At 45.2% G+C, this 15170-nt stretch overlaps 2 protein-coding genes across 3 annotated transcripts in view; one reads left to right on the top strand and one right to left on the bottom strand.

The window, feature by feature from the left end:
* CHAF1A (chromatin assembly factor 1 subunit A) overlaps positions 1-1315 on the top strand; it is a 28228-nt gene extending 26913 nt beyond the window's left edge. For both annotated transcript variants that reach the window (XM_034755249.1, XM_034755248.1), the window contains exon 15: positions 815-1315. In XM_034755249.1, the coding sequence (XP_034611140.1) occupies positions 815-918 (104 nt within the window). In that variant the 3' untranslated portion in view covers positions 919-1315. The remainder of the gene's footprint in view (positions 1-814) is intronic.
* Positions 1316-2175: 860 nt separating this feature from the next.
* UBXN6 (UBX domain protein 6) lies at positions 2176-14224 on the bottom strand. Its single transcript, XM_034755252.1, has 11 exons — positions 14083-14224; positions 10730-10887; positions 10249-10310; positions 9073-9204; positions 8568-8665; positions 7658-7733; positions 7489-7573; positions 6584-6803; positions 6281-6411; positions 5165-5310; positions 2176-4778 (listed from the first exon to the last, which is right to left on the bottom strand). The coding sequence occupies exons 1-11, from the start codon at positions 14088-14090 to the stop codon at positions 4650-4652; spliced, it is 1245 nt and encodes a 414-aa protein (XP_034611143.1). The 5' UTR covers positions 14091-14224; the 3' UTR covers positions 2176-4649.
* Positions 14225-15170: the final 946 nt, after the last annotated feature.

The raw sequence follows: 15170 nt of genomic DNA, 5'->3' as shown, positions 1-15170 counted from the left end.
CAGTATTTTTAAACATTAGGTACGTTAAGATAAAATTGTGTGCATTATTTGAAATGCACAGCGAGATTCTTTGCAGTCCCAAAAAAGCAGAGCAACTTAAAGGCTCTAACCTCTTGTGCTGAGAAATAGGGCTCTTTCTGTTCAGGGTTTCCTCTAAGGACTTCTCTAAACACAAACTTGAACTGGTTTGACAGTGATTTTTTTTTAAGTCGTAAATAAATCCGTGCAAAAGACTGTGGATGACCATTTTAGGTGTAAACAGAATTTATTTTGGCTAAGTTTGTCCTTTACAGTTAAATCAATCTAAAATCAGCCACTGAAGTGTCTACACGGGCTTGTACCAGTAATGCATACTTTGAGTAGACAACCCCGAAGACTTGAGGTATGTCTACACTACCCACTGGATCAGCGGGCAGCGATTGATCCAGTGGGGGGGGGGGGGGTCGATTGATCACGTCTAGTCTGGACATGATAAATTAACCCCAGAGCGCTCCCCCATCGACGACTCTACTCCACCTCTGCGAGAGGCGCAGGCAGAGTCGACAGGAGAGCGGCAGCAGTCGACTCACCGTGGTGAAGACACCACGGTAAGTCGATCTTAGTACATCGACTTCAGCTACGTTATTCACGTAGCTGAAGTTGTGTAACTTAGACTGATCTCTTCCCCCTTCCCTCCCTCTCTCCCTCCCCAAGTGTAGACCAGGCCTCAGACAGAGCCTCTAACACTAACTACACTTTTTAATGAGGATATATTGCAGGTGCTGAGTTGCACTGTATTAGTTGTGAAAGTGTAAAACATTTTTCTACTTCACAGATTCTACATCTGCAATTACTGAAACTACTTCAGAATCAGATGGTGCAATGGAGATTGTCCCTATGCAGAAGGCTATTGCAGTTGGCCCATCGAACGCAGTTTGATACTTAATACCTACTAACCCCCTCTGTATGTATGTAGAATTTTTAGGATTTTAAACTTGTGTATCTTTGTACAAGATACTTGAAAGTATTCCATATTTCTTGTAAAGAGAAGACAGCACTTTGGTCTAAAGCAGAACAGATGAAAGCTTGAAAATTTTAGTTTTAATATTTTTAGCTAAATATTGCATATTAATCTGTCTTTAATAAAGCATTATTGAAATTGATATTTTGTATGAAAGTATCTAACTTGTGCTCGCTAAGCAAAGTTAGCTGTGTGATCTTGCAAATGTAAGCTTAAGACTTGCCTATGGGCATTACAGTCTGTTCATAATTCTGTATAGCATGGCTTTTGGGGCATAAATGGTGACATGTACAATTATATTTGAATTTACGCTACCATTATTTTGTCCTGTTTCTGGTCTGCCTTTCTATAGGGACACTACCAGGGATGACTGTTCTGTGGGGGGAGGAAGAGAATGTATGTGAGGTGATATAGGCCAGTGTTTCTCAATGACTGGTTCATGGGCTGGCAAGGGTCCCTGAGATCTCCCTGACACAAGGAAGGCAGCAAGTTGGCCCATGGCATCAAAATCAAAAAGGTTGACACACTGGAATAGGATGAAACCAACTGAATCCAGGTGAAGAGTTGAAGTGTCTGACATACAGATTTGTTTTAAAACCCTGATTATCTATATAATTAGGCTTGGCAGAATTTGATTTTATCATTTTTATGTTTATTTTTAAGCTTTATTAGTTTAAATCTTCAGTTGTGCAAAATTGTGGGAAATTAGGGGGAACAGAATTATTTAATGACACAGATTCAAAACGTTAAAGCTTTAATGGTTAAAACACACATTGTCAACATGTCAAAATATACAAAGTAAATGTCCTTAAACTGTTAACTAAAGTTCTCAATTAAGTTTTTCTTATGAATAGAAATATTTTCTTTGGTTTGTGTATAGTGACATTGTTTACTGAGCAAATCCTTCCAAGCCTATACATAATCAGTGATATATGCATTTTTTTGCATATACAACTTCAGTGGGAGCTTATCTAAATTGATCTAAATTTTCAGGCTCTATGCATCTCATGATCTGCTTGCAATTTGAAAGACAGTGCTAGAATATGTTGACTCTAGGTAGGCAGGTAAATGTATACTCAATCTCCAGAGCATATGAGGGATGATTTGACAGATTTTTTTTTTTGCTTGATTTCTGCCAGACTACATACTTGTCATTGACTACACAGTTTCATAGATTTTTTTTTTCTAATGGCTAAAAAGGACCATTAGATCCTCCCAGTCTAAACTCCTCCAAAACACTCTAGAATTTCTTCCAATAATTCCTGCGTTGATTCCTAGTAACTAACTACAGCAGGTGTGTAAAAGACACTTGAGTAATGGAGAATGTTAAGTGTATTTTATTTTCAGTTTCAATTTGTCTACTAGATTAGCCCTTCTAGCACTGGTTATCTTTGCCCTGTGTATATATATTTACAGACTGATCAAATTGCCTCTTTCATAAAGAACCAACTCTTACTGGAAAGCATGGTCCAGCATTCAGATAATCTTGTAGCTCTTTTCTGATTAGACTTCCACTTCCACTGCCTGTTTCCTGGGGGGGAATATCCTGTTGCCATCAGCTATACCCCTGTGATGGCTTCTAGTTACATTTTAAAAAGTTAGCTTTCTTGAGACCTCACAGTAGCCTTCCTCTAGGTCATCCCTATGCAGGGTATGATCTTGAACTCAAGGGCCAGCCTCATCTCTATCCACTTAAGACTCACTTCTGCCTAGTGGATCAGTTAACTTGTACTCTCTCACTGAAGGTTAAAGTGAGAGGGGGAAGAGAGACCTTACATTGTTTTTCCTTTTCTTACCATTTTACTCTTAACTCTGCAGTTGGATTGGGACTATCACACACTAGTGGAGGGGAAGTGAACCCTTTAAGAAACATACTGCAACTAAGGACACAGTTATATCTACATTAAGGAAAAAGCATATAAAATGTGCACACCTCTTATAGCCATGGCCACTGACATCACTACCACTGTGTCAAGTTCTTCTGCAGAAGAACTTAGTCATTTAGCTAGCCTTGACAATTTCATGCTTAAGCTTTTCAACTCTACCCCATCTGTAGGTTTAGGCCTTGCCATTTTTTAATAAGCTTAGTGAAATTAATTTAGTGCTCATGTCTCATTCAGCTTATGCTGGAAGCACCATTTAAGCTGCAGGTTAAATCCTATTTCCCTCCTGCATTTTGGGTTAGAACTTAGTCCTATGCTAGGAGCATGCAAATTCCCTTGGGCTGTGTGTATAATTTAGGAAAGTAGCAGACTATTTTTTTCCCTCTTCTCTAACTTGTATGGAGAGAGGCATGGAACAGACTGTACCCAATGCTACTTCTGCAATATATTTCCCCACTTACAGCAGTATGCTCAAGCTTTCTCCTAAAATAGAGGCTTTAAGTTAGAGGTGCATTCTTTGCTTTCCAGTTGGTACTGGGGTAGACCCCCTCTGTTCAGTTGTATTGTGGCAGTTCTTCTAGGCCACCATGGGCAGCTTTGCCTCCATTTCTCCATGCCAAGTTCACTAGCTTGTGTTAAATTCCTCACCTGACCTTTACTTCAAGCTGCAACTGAAGGCAGCAGTGCAGGAAGACACATACCAGTAGCCTGATATTCGATCTTACATTTTACATAGACATACAGGCTTGGCATCTTCCCTCCCCCTCACTTAGAAATCAAGCCTGGAAACTATCTCCCTCCACCCCACAGGGACTATAAGCAAGGCTACATTTTAGTCAAGAGGGGTTTTCTTTGTTTGTTTTGGGGGGGCAGACTGGCAGTTGCTCCCTATCTGACACCATCACCCTGCAGCTCCTAGGCAGGGGGCTTTGCTGATCCCATTGGCTGGGAACCACAGCCAATGGGCACTGCAGGGGCAGGGCCTACAGGCAGCATGGAGACCCCTACACCACTTAGGGCCCTGCAGTTCCTGTTAGTGGGAGCCAGGAAGCCCAAGCCCCCTCCTACACTTCTGGCTGCAGGTAGGCAGCCCCTGAACCAGCACCAGCTGCAACAGAAAGTCACAGAATCTGTGACAAACTTGCAGCCTTAACTATCTGACAAGTTAACTCAATAACCTGACCCAAGGAAACAGCCTTTCCAAATATTCCATTTAATCACGCTAACACTAACTTGTTGCAGTTGACATAATTAATGTTTTAAACAAGTCTCATTCAGCGACAATTTTTGTACAATAGAAGCATAAGGAAAAGTGTAATACTAGCCCTGGCCACCATCAAAATTCAATACTGGGAGAGTCTTGCAGCCCTCCTCTTTGCTACAGTTCAAGATGGTGGATTTTTATTTTCTATAGCCAAGCTAGAAAAGAGATTAAACATACAGAGTAACCAAAAGAACTTAGTGTAAAAAGTGATAAAAGCAGCACATTTAAAGTTTTCTCTGGGCAAGACTGTCTTCAGACTTTAAATCTGTTTAAACAGTCCTCTTGTCCCATTATATAGCCACTCCTCTCTGAACTGGAGGTGATAATGCATTGTGCATTACCATACTGAAATCTGGCCTCCTAGTGCTCTAGCTAAAACTGAAGTCTTCCCTTAAGTTTGTGACAAACAGTTAAGGCAACTTCCATTTTCATGCTTGAGTGCAGGGGGAGGAGGCAACAGCACATAATAGAACCAACCGCACTGAATCCAATCCTGTTTATTTCATGACAATATCTGGACAGCAGAAAGGAGTTCTGGTTTCAAGGGGCTTCCTTTCTGCTCTTCTCCTGAAGCTTTTATGTCTGCCATGACAGCTGCATCCCATGCAAATGTCAGGAGAGCAGACGGCACCTAGGACAAGCAGAAAATGTGCTGGATGTTAACAGTAACTACATTGAAGCTGGTCACTGAGTATTTTATGCATCTTTAACTCATTGAAAATGGTTTCCAGGTGTTCAAGAGTTGGAATGTTAGTTTTGGAAGAACTTTGGCAGGCACAAAGACAGGACGTACAGCTCAGACTGGTGCAGAGTTCCTAGCTTTCCCTCACCTCGTGGTATGGGGTGGTACATCTAGGGACCAGGCTGAAGTTTAACTGCACTGAGCTGAAGCCAAAGATGTTCAGTATCACAAGACATTAGACCACCATGGGGACCAGAATGATCACAATCCCATTTCCTTTCACTGAACAGGTTTGTATCTGCTGTAAATGGCTTCAACTAGATCACTTGACTCACCAGCCCACACTCATTGAATGCCACCTTCTCTTCAGTCAGTTTAAGACCTCCAGGTGCAACTAGCTCAAAGGGCATCCAATCATCCTTCAGTGCTTCTCTCACAAACCTGTAGAGCACAGAGACTGGCTCCCGGGCATAGAATGTCCCTATTGTGAAAAAAAACGAGTGTTAAGATCACATTTTTCCGCTTATGAAGATATTAAAGCTGGTTTATAGGCAGACTCCCCTGTGCCTGCTCTCACCAAGACCCTTAGTTGCATATTTGGATAACGTTAAGCTAGTTCAGTAGGGAAGGAACCAAGTTTGATGTGATTTATTCAACAGATAAACAATTCATAGAAACATGTTGGTCATATATCTTAGAATATCAGGGTTGGAAGGGACCTCAGGAGGTCATCTAGTCCAACCGTCTGCTCAAAGCAGGACCAATCCCCAGACAGATTTTTGCCCCAGATCCCTCAATAGCCCCTTCAAGGATTGAACTCACAACCCTGGGTTTAGCAGGCCAATGCTCAAACCACTGAGCTATCCCCCAAGAGTATCACAGCAGGGCCATCAAATTAATAAAATACCATTGCACCTCTAACCTAAAAATAAAATCCACTGGAAAGCTTAGTCTAGGAGCCTCACTGCAAGATTCCCAAGCGTCTCCTATTGCAGAATGTAACTGGTGTTCCTCAGGCTACAGGGCCACTTTCAGCCTGTTACCCATAACGGGGGCAACGCACCCATTACTGTTTTAATGAACCGCTCAGTGGAATCTGAGCCAGGAAATTGCTCGTTTACCCTCAGCAGTATGGACACTCTTGTACAGCTTTAGCTTGAATCAAGGCATGAGGCTGACCAAGGATGTCCCAGATCTTTATACGCACCATTGGTTTAGATGGCAAGAGTGATGGATGCTTGAGAGAGAAATTTCCACAGAAGCTGCAAAAATATAGTTACCCCATTGTCTCCATCCCACCCAGTGGCTAGAAGAGTCCCAGCTGGTTCCGTAATTCTACCCCCATGTGGCCAGGGTTTATGATTGTTGCTCTCAAGCTACAAAGCTGAATTTCCAGAAGTTCTCTGGGGCGTGTATGTGAGAGTAAGTTGCAAGATGCAGCCGCCCTTTACCTTGCAGAATGTATCCATCGGGAAAACGGACTCGTAGCAGCGTGTAGTTATATTTCCGCATTTCCCTTTGTTCTTCTCTCTCCCGCATAGCCTTTGTCCTCAGCATAGAGGCCTTCTCCACTGCTTCCGTCCTTTATAGACCAGACAGTTAACATGAAATAAAGCGAGGGGAGGGAGTGGTGAGATTTTCTTAAACCAGAGCAACGCACTGCGTCGGCATGGTCAGCCCATCCTCCTCCCCCTGTCCCCAGTTATGCAGCTCCCTCCTTTTACAGGCAGCGCTTAGTGCTACAGGTGACTCACCGGAGCCGCTGTTCCCGTTTTAGCTCCTCTGCCGTCAGGTTGTAGAAGTCATGGGGCAGCTCAAACTGGGCAGCTTGCGGGGAGGGTTTGAATACGCAGAGCTGGCGATCCAACTGGGCCTTCACCGGCTCAGAGCTCAACAGCTGCTCCTTATAGTCCTTGAGGTCCTCCAGCTTAGTCAACGCCTCCTCCTTCAGCACATAGTACTCTTCTGTGGTCTCTACAAACACACGCACTGGGCTTAAGGGCCTTGTTTTCCCTTCAATCCCAATTGTACTCCCCACCACGCCTGGGGAGCGTATCCACTGCTACCTGGGACCTAATGGAAAGCAGTCCTGAGAGCAAATCACCCGGAGGCAACAGGCAAGCTGCAGGTTTGGGGGGGTGGGTAGAACGGTGATGTTACAACATACAGCAGACTTTAAGAGCACTGCTCTCAACCTTTCCGGACGACTGTCCCCCTTTCAGGAGTCTGATTTGTCTCGCGTACCCCCAAGTTCCACCTCACTTCAAAACTACTTGCTTACAAAATCAGACATAAAAAACACAAACGTGTCACAGCACAGTAGTACTGAAAAATGGCTGACTCTCTCATTTTTACCATATAGTTATAAAATAAAGCAACTGGCATATAAATATTATACTTACATTTCAGTGTATAGTATACAGAGCAGTATAAAGTCATTGTCTGCATGAACTTTTCATTTGAACTGACTTCACTAGTGCTTTTTATACAGCCTGTTGTAAAACTAGGCAAATATGTAGATGAGTTGACGTACCCACAGGTATGTGTACCCTGGTTGAGAACCACTACTTTAGAACCAAAGCGGCCTCCCAGAGACACACTGCTACTCCTCACAAATTACTGACCCCCGTCTCAAGTTTAATACAGTTCGATTTCTTGCCTTGTCCTGGAACAGGCAGCATTTCCTTCTCAAACCCAATGGCTTGGAAAAACTCGTGTGTCCCTTCTAGACAGTTTATCCTTTCCTAGAAGATAAGGAGAGGGTTAGATTTAATCAGCTACAGAGTGGGAATTCCTCCATATGGCAACTGCCAGCATCTGAACCTCACCTGAAACACTTTATTCTGCAGTTTGATTTTCCGGTACTTCTCCTCCTCTGGATGGAGGTGGATATTATCCAGATATCTGCAGAAGATAGGATCATCACACACTTCATTCACAACAGGCATGAATGCTCAGATCACTGGTGAATCTTGGGTCCCATTTGGTGCCAAGATCAAAGTTTGAAAACACGTTACTTGGGCCCAAAGAAATCTCCAAGTGTCTCCTCTCCACTAGCACTTCCATCCTTCCCAGGCTTCTTTATACCAAAAGAAATGTATTTCGGAACACTCCTGCAAGATACCCCACTACTTTACTACTGGGTCACATGCATTGCACTAATTGCCTCGACCACCTTTCTCCAGATAGACGTCTTTAGGAATCCCCATTGGGCACAACTAAGAAACACAAAAGCCCTGTGACTATGACGAGATGGCTGGAGACTACTGGATTCATTTGCATTCCAGCATCCAGACCGCTCTTCGTGCACACTGCTATGCCGCTGCCAGTCTGAAACAAGCTTCAATGGGTGTGTCCCCCTCTACAGTCTGCTTTGCAGCCAAAGCCTCACTCTTGGAGGCTAACCTGGCATCAGAGAGCCTCACATTTCACTCAGAGGGGACCTGGTTCTAGGAGTGCAGGGACCACCTTTATGATCTAGTTAATTTCCCCACTCACAAGTTTTGTTTCCTGGACTGCACACTTTGTACAGTCTAACAGACTTCACCATTAGGAAATATTTCCAAATCTTCACCGTCAGTTTTCCTTTGGGCATCACCCAGAGCACAAGAAAACCCCCTCTCCATTAACCTGCTGGGAAAGGGGCAACTGCTTTCACCCGCGCCGTCTCGTCTGGAGAGGTGACAAATGTCATGCATCTGTGAGCTGGGCACTGCACAAGGCATTCAGACCACTTACTTGGCAATGGTCTCAACTGCAAGTTTCACTCTCTCTCGGTCCCTGTTGAAGGTCTGAATCTCCATGATCGAGGCAGCCACTGGGTCGCTAGAGAAATGCTGAGGGAGAAGGACAGGAGCCAGTCACAGAAGAGTCAGCTGACTGTCAACGCCAATTTCAGAACCAGATTGAACAGAGCTCTGGAGACTAGTGCGCCTACCAAACTCAGAGGAAGGAGTCAGGGCAGGCATTTGTCAACAACTATCCACATCTGGATTTACAGTCCTGGAAGAGACGGAAGCTTTGGGGGAGAAAGTGGAGACAGCAGAGGGCTGTAATTGTGTGTGTTGGTGTTAGAGGAGAGAGCATGTTGTTCTGCATAAAGTACCAAGCCCAGGGATGCCTGAGAGTCCCCCCAGAGGGCATTTCCAGTGGGTTACACTGCACTTGGGGACCATGCCGAGGATTTAGTAAGATGGAAGGCAGGAAATGGTGAAAAGTCTGGTTGGCTGAGGACCTCACTTACCAAGAGGATGGCCTCTTTTATGTGTGCTTCCTTCTGGTCTTTCCTTACGGTGGCCCCAGTTAGTGGGCAAATGAAATAGACCCCTGACACTGACAGTCCAGCTGTTTCTTCCTCAACCGCAGACACAGAACCCTGAAGAAAGAGCGGAAATCAAACGTTGGCTCAAAGGGGGAGAATGTTTGACGCCCATCTCCCTCATGCACAGCTTTCTTGCTAGTGCAACTCAGGGAACATATGAGACTGGCATCTCCCCTCTGAATATCTCAGCACGCCTCATGGACTGGCTGGGTTATTCAGCGGCACTGAGCAATGCTACCCAAAGCTTGAATAAGATCCCTTCTAATATAATGGAAGGTACCTTCCAAGAAGCTCCCCGAAGGCATTCTGAAGAGATACCAGTAACAACCCCTCCACATAAGAGCAGAGGAACGCTACCACTCAAGTCACCCGAGGTTTGCAAAGCACTCGTAACTAAAAGGGTAAAGGCTTGGCAGCCGTGAAGTCAGTCAGAGGAGTGATTCCCAGCATTGGAGTTCAGGAGCTGTCAGCGTTTCTGTTACACCCCTCGTCTCTAGCTATGTTAAAAAGACTCCGCTGTAGGAGCTACGACTTATTTTCATCATGTGGCTTTGAGTGCAATACCACAACAGAGAGCCAGATTCCAATATCCTTGCTCACACCAAGGCAGCACCTTAATCCAGGCGTAGTCCTGCTGATTTCAACGGACTGAGGTACTACCCATTATGGGTATGCACATTTGGCCCAGGGCCTAACTCTCCTACACACACAGAAACTCGCAGGCTCAGCCCAGAGACGTTTCGGACAAGGAGTTTTTAAAAAGAAAGGTGTAAAAAGCGGGTCTAAAAATGGGAGGTCTCCTGCATCAAGTGCAAAATCACTACTCGGACTCCACAGCAACTGTTCTTAAATCCGAGTTTGTCTTGCTCACTCCCCACCAAATCAGCAGAGATGCCTTAGTACGAACTAAAGGATTTTTAAGCTCTCCGAACCATAAGCAGCTATTTCTCTTCTCATTTCAAAAGTCAGCCTGAAATCCACAGTCCTTCAGCACAGGGGCTGGTATCCCCTTCTCTAGGAAGCTTGAGCATCTCCTAACTCAGGGATTCTCAATCGCCCAGAGATCATATGCCCTGGAATAGCAGCATCTCCTCATACCGTGTGATCCGTGGAGAGTCCTCTCTCACTTGCTGCTGCTTCAGCCATAAGCTCCTTTTTCACTACGAGACACAAATCCAGGTTACAGCGTCAGACGTGGCACAACCCGATGAACTATACAGAATTGGGGCAGGGAAGCAGCAGTTTGGATTTACAATCCTGAATCAGGCAGTTGGTTCATCTCGTTTGGTACCTTGCCTCTGGCAGTGGGTCAGAACACGATGCTTCAGAAGAATGCAACCCCCACTTCCAAGAGTGCACCTAGCTAGTCGTGCAAAACTGGCCGTGGGGGTGTGAAATTACGGGAGATGGGCTCCTCAACCCCCTAGGCTGACCGACAGAAATGCCATTGAGATGAGTGTGGGCTTTGCAGGGCCAATAAATAGACTGGTGAAAATACTCCCTGTAAATGGGCACTTTGTGGACTGACAAATATGCCTGTCATGCACCTGGGCAAGAAATGGGTATTGGCTGTTCTTACCCTGACTCTTGATGGCATCTTGGGATGAAGGGAGCCAAGGCTTGGGCTTCTGCTCCAGCCGGGCCAAGGCTGCAGCTGCTGCCATCTGGGCCTCATCTGTGGGCCCTTGGCGAGACTTTGGGGGGGCCGCTTTTGGCTTTTCTTTGGGGGCCCTTTCCCTGGTGGATAAAAGAAAGGCACAAATTAATGAACAGCCCTAGCAGGAGAGCCAGCACCCTAGAAGAGGTCGGCTGAAAGCAGATAAACCAGTGATCAGGGTGAGATTATAGTTATGTTCGCCTCAGTTAAAGGAACACGTTAGGATTTGTATATTTCCCCCTTACCTTAGGCACTCAAACTACAGAGTATTAAAATTGGAAGGTTTATAAAAATCCAGTTTATTTTTTCCAGCTGACGTTTACTTAGTGAAACTGCCTCTATTTGCCAGACTGATCAGTTTCATATTCTGGCTATCATGCTGTAGCATTGGCTTACTGTATTTGAGTTGCAGACCCAACAGGAGACAGTTTAAGTTCAAGCAACTCTTCCTTAAGGTTAATACATTACATTTAATGCAACTTAAAGATCTGGGATCTGAATTTCAGAGTCATAAGCACCTACAACTCCAACTGACGGGGAGCTGCAGGTGCTCAGGGCCTCTGAAAATCAGGCTATGAAATGGTAGGTTAACTCTGATGGTGTCCTTTAAGAACACCGCGGGCTAGTCTACACTGGGAATTTACATCAGCACAGCTTTCTCTCTCCGGGATGTGAAAAACCCACACTCCTGAGAGATGCAGCTATACCTTACCCACGGTATACAGCATGCTAAGTCAGTGGAAGAATTCTTCCATCAACCTAGCTACTGCCTCTTGGGGAGGTGGATTAACTACAGCAAAGGGAGAACCTTCCATCGGTGTAATTAGTGTCTACACTGGAGCACTACAGCAGTGCAGCTGTCCCACTGTAACGTTCAAGAAAGAGATCTTGAGTCACTGTGGATAGTTCTCTGAAAACATCCACTCATTGTGCAGCGACAGTCAAAAAAGCGAACAGAGTGTTGGGAGTCATTAAGAAAGGGATAGATAAAGACAGAAAATATCATATTGCCTGTATATAAATCCATGGTACGCCCACACCTTGAATACGCCGTGCAGATGTGGTTGTCCCATCTCAAAAAAGATATATTGGAATTGGAAAAGGTTCAGAAAAGGGCAACAAAAATGAATGGGGTATGGAACGGCTACCCTATGAGGAGAGATTAATAAGACTGGGACTTTTCAGCTTGGAAAAGAGATGACTAAGGGGGGATATGATAGAGGTTTATAAAATCATGACCGGTGTGGAGGAAGTAAATAAGGAAGAGTTATTTACTCCTTCTCATAACACAAGAACTAGGGGTCACCAAATGGAATTAATAGGCAGCAGGTTTAAAACAAACAAAAGGAAGTATTTCTTCACACAATGCACAGTCAACCTGTGAAACTCCTTGCCAGAGGAAGTTGTGAAGGCCAAGACTCTAACAGGGTTCAAAAAAGAACTAGATAAGTTCCTGGAGGATAGGTCCATCAATGGCTATTGGCCAGGATGGACAGGGATGGTGTCCCTAGCCTCTGTTTGCCAGAAGCTAGGAATGGGCGATGGGATGGTTGATGATTACCTGTTCTGTTCATTCCCTCTGGGGCACCTGGCACTGGCCACTGTCGGAAGTCAGGATACTGGGCTAGTTGGACCATTGGTCTGACCCAGAATGGCCGGTCTTATATAGACAAGCCCTAAGCCCTTTGTTAAAGGTGATTTGCAGAGAGGCGAAAGAGGGGAAGGGGTACTAAGCTTTTGTTACAAAGAAAAGAAGCTCTTCAAGGTGATGGAGGTGAGGTTTAAAAAGACTTTTACGTTAGAATTTCGGGTCTTGTTTACCCTGAAGACTATGGACACCAAAGGAACCCAATTGCTAGAAAATGAGATTTTTTTCATACTTAAATTATTAACCCTTATTTCACCCCAACACTTGAGAGAAGAGCTCTTTGTCAAGCATTCAAACCTTAGTTGCTTTAATAAGTATTCATAAACATGTCAGAGTCATCTAAGACGTCCTTCATCAAAACCAAGGAAGACAGAAGACAAGCAGGATTTAATAAAAAAAAATGATTCAGGCCTTCGTAAGGCACCTTCCCCTTTACAGAAGATGGACCCATTTTTCCCAAGATACTCCTCCCTCCCCCCAAAAAACATGGGGAGAGAGTTGCTGTGTATCAAAGGCTTGTAGACAATATGCAATGCAGGAAAGCCCTGAAGACTGCACCCACTACAAAGCATGGATAAATGGAGAATGTTTGTTGCTAGCAGGAAATAGAATTTAACACTTTCTGCTGCTCTGCTAAACTTCCACCCTCACCCGTGTTTAATCCCAAACAGCACTACTCTGGGCAGCTCCAAGAACAGGCTTGAACTGGAAGCAACTGCAGATGTTCAGTGACATAACAGCTTTATAAGGTCACAAAGGAACCCGATCCCCTTGCTAGGTAGCATTGCAATTCAGCTGCTATGGGGCAGTTTGTCAAGCCTACATGGCCCAAGTTTTCAGCAGTTAATAATACTGGACTAGTTCTCCCTGATGGACGTGGGAAATTGGATTTAATCTATGATTTTACAACTAGAAATCCCTTGCAACTTTTAAGAAATATTGTTATTGAAAGGTTCTGTTATTAAACTAACTTATTAGTGAGGTTCCTTCAGGATTTAGGATGGAACTGGGGAGTGAGTGAGTGAGCGAGCGTGAGAGAGAGAGAGAGCGCGCAGTGCAGCAGGGCTGAGATCAAGTATGTGAAAGTCATCTGGAAACTAAATAAATAGTGCAGCAGTGACTAGGTCAGGTCACTGAGAAGTTAGATTCCAGTCTAGTGGCATTTTCACCATCACTGATCTGTGTATTGGCCTAATGTTTTAAACCTGCTTCAAAACATTTACTGATCCTGAAAATAGGTCAACTAGTCCATCCATACTGTTTGCAGCCCAGACAGATCTTGGGCCAGCAAGCCTACACATTGCTTCATTCTGATTGTACCCTTGCTTTCTGCAGGCAGAGGGCTTGTATTCCAAGGCAATTGTACCAGACCCTGTCTCCTGAAGCACTGGAGTTTGGGATTCTCAGCATTTATATGATATAAAGCAATCTCTTTTGTCTTTGATTGTTCTCAAGATACTAGACCTTGCAAGACTGTCAATGGTCTATTCACCACACAGTGGTCTGCGAGCAGATACTTCCCTCATTTGACCAGGGTGATTTTAGTTCCCAGTATGGTTATTCCACATGTACCCAGCTGGCATATTTCATAAACAGCTGAAGTACAATATGCAGGAAAGTGACTAACCATAACATGGTGAGGTTCTGTATTTGTCTCAACTGCCTCTAGATCAATCCTGCTCCTTTACAAGTCAAATGATTTTTCTGTCATCATCATTATCACCACTGCCGCAAACTTAACTTGGGATCTGAAAATCAGCACCAAGAATAGCAATAGTGTGGTCAGGACTTGAACGAATGTGTTCCCTGAAGCCGCACTGGGTCCAGTCAGTTCTTTCTTTGCTGTACAAGCTCCTGCCGGGCTAACAGGAGTAAGAGCCTGTTTGTGTCAGAAGAGTCAGCAGCTCTGACTCAGACACATGGGAAACAGGTAAACAAAAGCACTTCTTTTGAGCTATAGTAATTTTTTTTTCCACCTGTTGGAATTGTCTTTTAGTTTCTAAAGCCAAAAGCCCCACAAGGAAGATAAAAGTTGCTCCTCTGGTAATGTGTCCTGCATCCCACTGCGAGTCCCCACCCCAAACCTACATGTGGTCTGGCCCGCAGCACCCAGCTCTGGGGCTCTAATACTATTCCCAGAGCTTGGCACCTTTTGGAGGAGTAGAGCAAAAGGGGACCATGGCAGCTCTTGCTGCATCAGAAACGGAGCTCCATCGCTTCTCACGCAGGAATTGATTAGTGACAGCGGGTCTGTTCTCCAGGAGGTGAGTAGCACCACGGACCCCAGGAGGAGACGGAGTCCAGGACTGGCTACACCAATAGCATTTGGCTTTCAACGCATCACCCTGACCAACTCGCACCACACTAACTGCCCCCCCCCCAGTCATCTCCAGTCCTTCCTCCCCCTGCCACCCCCAGTCTCCCCATTCCTCCCCCCCAGACACCCCCAGTCATCTCCAGTCCCTCCTCCCCCCCAGACACCTTCAGTCCCCTCATTCCTTCCTTCCTCCCCCCGCCACTCCCCATTCCTCCCCCCCAGACACCCCCAGTCATCTCCAGTCCCTCCTCCCCCCCAGACACCTTCAGTCCCCTCATTCCTTCCTTCCTCCCCCCGCCACTCCCCATTCCTCCCCCCCAGACACCCCCAGTCATCTCCAGTCCCTCCTCCCCCCCAGACACCTTCAGTCCCCTCATTCCTTCCTTCCTCCCCCCGCC

This window comes from Trachemys scripta, chromosome 22 (assembly GCF_013100865.1).
Source record: "Trachemys scripta elegans isolate TJP31775 chromosome 22, CAS_Tse_1.0, whole genome shotgun sequence".
Classification (NCBI taxonomy): Eukaryota; Metazoa; Chordata; order Testudines; family Emydidae; genus Trachemys; species Trachemys scripta.
The sequence above is the reverse complement of the archived record's forward strand: the minus strand, read 5'-3'. Positions and strand labels throughout refer to the sequence as shown.

Excerpts from the sequence above, each read along its gene's own strand:
- UBXN6 (XM_034755252.1), bottom strand. Across the intron at positions 7,734-8,567 it reads GCAGTTGAGACCATTGCCAA|ATATCTGGATAATATCCACC; the intron begins GTAAGTGGTCTG and ends TATCTTCTGCAG. Across the intron at positions 6,412-6,583 it reads AAACGGGAACAGCGGCTCCG|GACGGAAGCAGTGGAGAAGG; the intron begins GTGAGTCACCTG and ends TGGTCTATAAAG.